Here is a 3586-nt window from a genome sequence, read left to right on the forward strand (position 1 = left end):
ATGTTTTTTTTTTTTTTCGTTTTTTTTGCAGCGTGCATGCGCTTTGACGCGAGTAACAGCGTTTGGTTACTCGTCTCCATAAGAGCGTGTCAGGCTGATGCTTATCTGTGCTGTCAGTCGAGGGGAAAAGGTGGATCCTCCACTACAAGCCAACACCTCTATCCTCCTGCTGTCATGCGTGTGGCAGCGCAGCAGCGTGGAGCTCCATCTGTGTGACTGCTGCTGCTGCTGCTGCTGCTGCTGCTGACAGCAACAACATCTCCGTGTCTCCGCACACGCAGGGAAAACACCAAAATGAATGGCTACGGGTCACCTTACCTGTACATGGGCGCTCCGGTATCGCAGCCCCGCGCTCCACTGCAGAGGACCCCCAAGTGCGCGCGGTGCCGGAACCACGGCGTGCTGTCGTGGCTCAAAGGTCACAAGCGCTACTGCCGCTTCAAAGACTGCACCTGCGAGAAGTGCATCCTGATCATCGAGCGGCAGCGCGTCATGGCGGCGCAGGTGGCGCTGCGGAGGCAGCAGGCCAACGAGAGTCTGGAGAGCCTCATCCCGGAGTCCCTCAGAGTTCTGCCCGGCATCGGTATCACTGGGCCCGGCGAGGGGAACCAGGGAACCCCGCCGAGTTCAGAGGAGCTGGAGCTGAGGTGGAGCAGCTCTGAGCCGGTGCAGGTCGGAGCACAGACATGCACAGGTAACATTTATGACTTTAACTTTGTTATGTGGAATGATGGATGATCCAATATTTTATTTTATTTGACAAAAACAACCAGCAACACTATCATTAATAATGAATATAAATTAACCAAAAAGAGGCTATTTCCACCCAGAACTAACACGATTTATTCATTTATTTTGTACACACACAATTTCTAAATATCACATCGCACACTTCAATGAAATATAAATGTTAATGAGACAAATATATCATTAACACGTTTGTGCTGTTTATGCTTATTCAGTATTTTTAAGGTCTCATTATGCTGTCATTTTCTTTTCTAAAAGATCTTATATTTGCATAAACTGTTTATAAATCCTTTATTTTTACATTGTGGTATGCGTATTAATATGGTTTTATTTAAAAAAAGGGAATCATGTTTAAAGGGATTCATTCAGGCCTTTAAAAAAATAATTTTAAAGGCATTTCGATAAGACTTGATTATGTTTGGGAAAAAAGACAAAAAAAACCCTGATGGTTAAACAATTTAAAAATATAGAAATCAGAAATACTGCATGTCAACTATCTTTAATAATAACATGAAAACATAACATGATGATAAAAAATAGGTCAAATACACTATTCTGTAACTGACACCCACATTAATTATTATTTTTTTTTAAATATTGGTCATTATTAGTCATTTTTTTGTTTTTTACTGATCAAACATTATTATTGTTGTTATTATTAGTATTATTATTATTATTTGTTACTTTTGTTAACAAGGCCACAAAGAAAACGCATTACTCTGTTTAAATCGGTGGATTTAATCAATTTAGTTTGAATAATTTATAATTCACTAAAAAAATTTAATTATTAGTTGATGGATTTATTAATATTTCACCATCGTAACGGAAAGTTGTAGTTTTCGCGTTGGTTTACCTGTTAATTCACCTGGACACACACACACACACACACACACACACACACACACACACACACACACACACACACACACACACACACACACACACACACACACACACACACACACACACACACACACACTGAGTTATCAGTTATTAACTTTCATGAGTGAACTGGTCGTGGTCTGTTCTCAGGATGTCCTCGTGTATTCCTGCACTCAGAGACATAGACAGTCCTCATAAATCGTCCTTTTTTTATGTCAAGTTGACATGAGATTAATTGTGTGTTACTTTTCCTCGTGCATGAGAGATTAGAGCAGGTTTAGAGAGGAGGAGAAGTGTCTGTGGAGTCAGATTAGTGTCTGAATCACTTAATTCCACCTTAGCTTTGTGTATGTATTCCCTGTGAGCTTGTGGGTCTTGTCCAAACTTGTGTCCTGACTCTTCTTCTTCTTTTCTTGCAGAGTCGGCAGAGGAAGGTATCGACGAGGTGTCGGGAGGTGAAAACGGGGGCAGCTCTAGTGAAAAGGAGCAGGAGGCGGTCAGCTCTCCAGAGGGATCCAAACCAAACACCTGCTATACCCCGGAGCCTCCACCACCTCCTCCTCCTCCTCCGCCACCTCCTGATTCCCTCTCCCATCAGGAGGAGAGCCGCTACAGTCTCAGCAAAGCCGGTGCCACTGAGAAGGAAGCCAAAACCGAGAGTCCTCAGAAGTTCCCCGTCAGCCCCGGGGAGCAGAGCGTGCTGATTGAAGGCCTCGCCGGCTCCATCAACCTGCCCTTCAGCCTCCGGGCGAACCGGCCTCCTCTGGACGTCCTCAAGAAGATCTTCCCCGCGCACAAGCCTCCAGTGCTGGAGCTCATACTCAGAGGGTGCGGCGGGGACCTGGTGGGCGCCATCGAGGTTCTGCTGTCCAGCCGGGGTCCTGACGGGAGCGCGCACACGCACGGCGACGCGCACACAGACGCACTGCTGCTGCCCTCAAACGGACACCTTTTCGAGCACACGCTGGGCTCCTACCACCCGGTTACGACTTCCGCCAAGTGGTCCGTGGGCTCTGCGTTCCGGGTGCCCGAGTCGCTTCGGTTCGCGTCCGACTCCGCCTCGGGCGTGGTCCCCACGGGCCCGCTGGGTGTCCCGCTGCAACACCCGTCTTTCCCGCAGCCCACGCGCTACCCGCTCATGCTGCGCAACTCTCTGACGCGCGCACAGGGAAGTCCATTCATGCACAACGACGTGACTCTGTGGAATACCATGGCCCTGCAGCAGCAGTATCAGCTCCGGTCGGCGGCCCAGTACGTGTCCCCCTTCTCCCCCGCTGGCCCCGTCGGAGCCGCGGGGTCTGTGTTCCGCAGCTCCCCTCTCCTCCCCGCCAGAGCCGCGGAGGAGCAGCGCATCAGCATCCAGGAGGAGAGCTGCACCCTGGGACCCAAACCCGGCCTCTACTCTCCTGATGAGGACTACGAGGAGCGATCCGACTCCGCAGACTCCCGCATCCTGAACTCATCCACCTAAAATAAATGCTGATGATGGACTAACGCAGCAAGGGGGGGGGGGACAACCAAAAATGTATTACTCTAAAAACTATGTGTGTGTGTGCGTGTGAGTGCGCGCGTGTCACCTGTGAATAAGGTGATGTTAATCCCCCTGACGTCACATCATGATTTCCCTGATGTCATGGACTCGACCAAAAACGGATGAATGTAACACATTAGTGTGGTCACTCAGTCATTATTTTGAAAATCCACCCTCTATTTCCTGTAAGCATGTTTATTACTGTGAAAGTCTGTCAATGTTAAAGATCGCTGCATGTTCAAAGTATGCCAAATAAATCTGAGTTGTCTAAACGGATCACATTGTTTTTCTTGAGTGATGGTGAATAAATGAAGGAGTTGAGCAGGTAGATGCAGCTGTTGAGTCTTTGAATTGATATTTACATTTAAATAGGTTTTATTATTGCATTATCTCATAATAGTTTTCAGTGTATTTTTTAAAAAGTGT

The 3586-nt window shown here is 47.4% G+C and overlaps 1 protein-coding gene across 1 annotated transcript; it reads left to right on the top strand.

The window, feature by feature from the left end:
* Positions 1-294: 294 nt before the first annotated feature.
* On the top strand, positions 295-3100 carry dmrt3a (doublesex and mab-3 related transcription factor 3a; the record flags this gene model as incomplete). The annotated part of the gene is made up of 2 exons (XM_083904484.1): positions 295-694; positions 2049-3100. 2 exons carry the CDS (start codon positions 295-297, stop codon positions 3098-3100), a joined length of 1452 nt encoding a protein of 483 aa, XP_083760610.1.
* Positions 3101-3586: the final 486 nt, after the last annotated feature.

This window comes from Microchirus variegatus (assembly GCF_963457635.1).
Source record: "Microchirus variegatus genome assembly, chromosome: 18".
Taxonomy (NCBI): Eukaryota; Metazoa; Chordata; class Actinopteri; order Pleuronectiformes; family Soleidae; genus Microchirus; species Microchirus variegatus.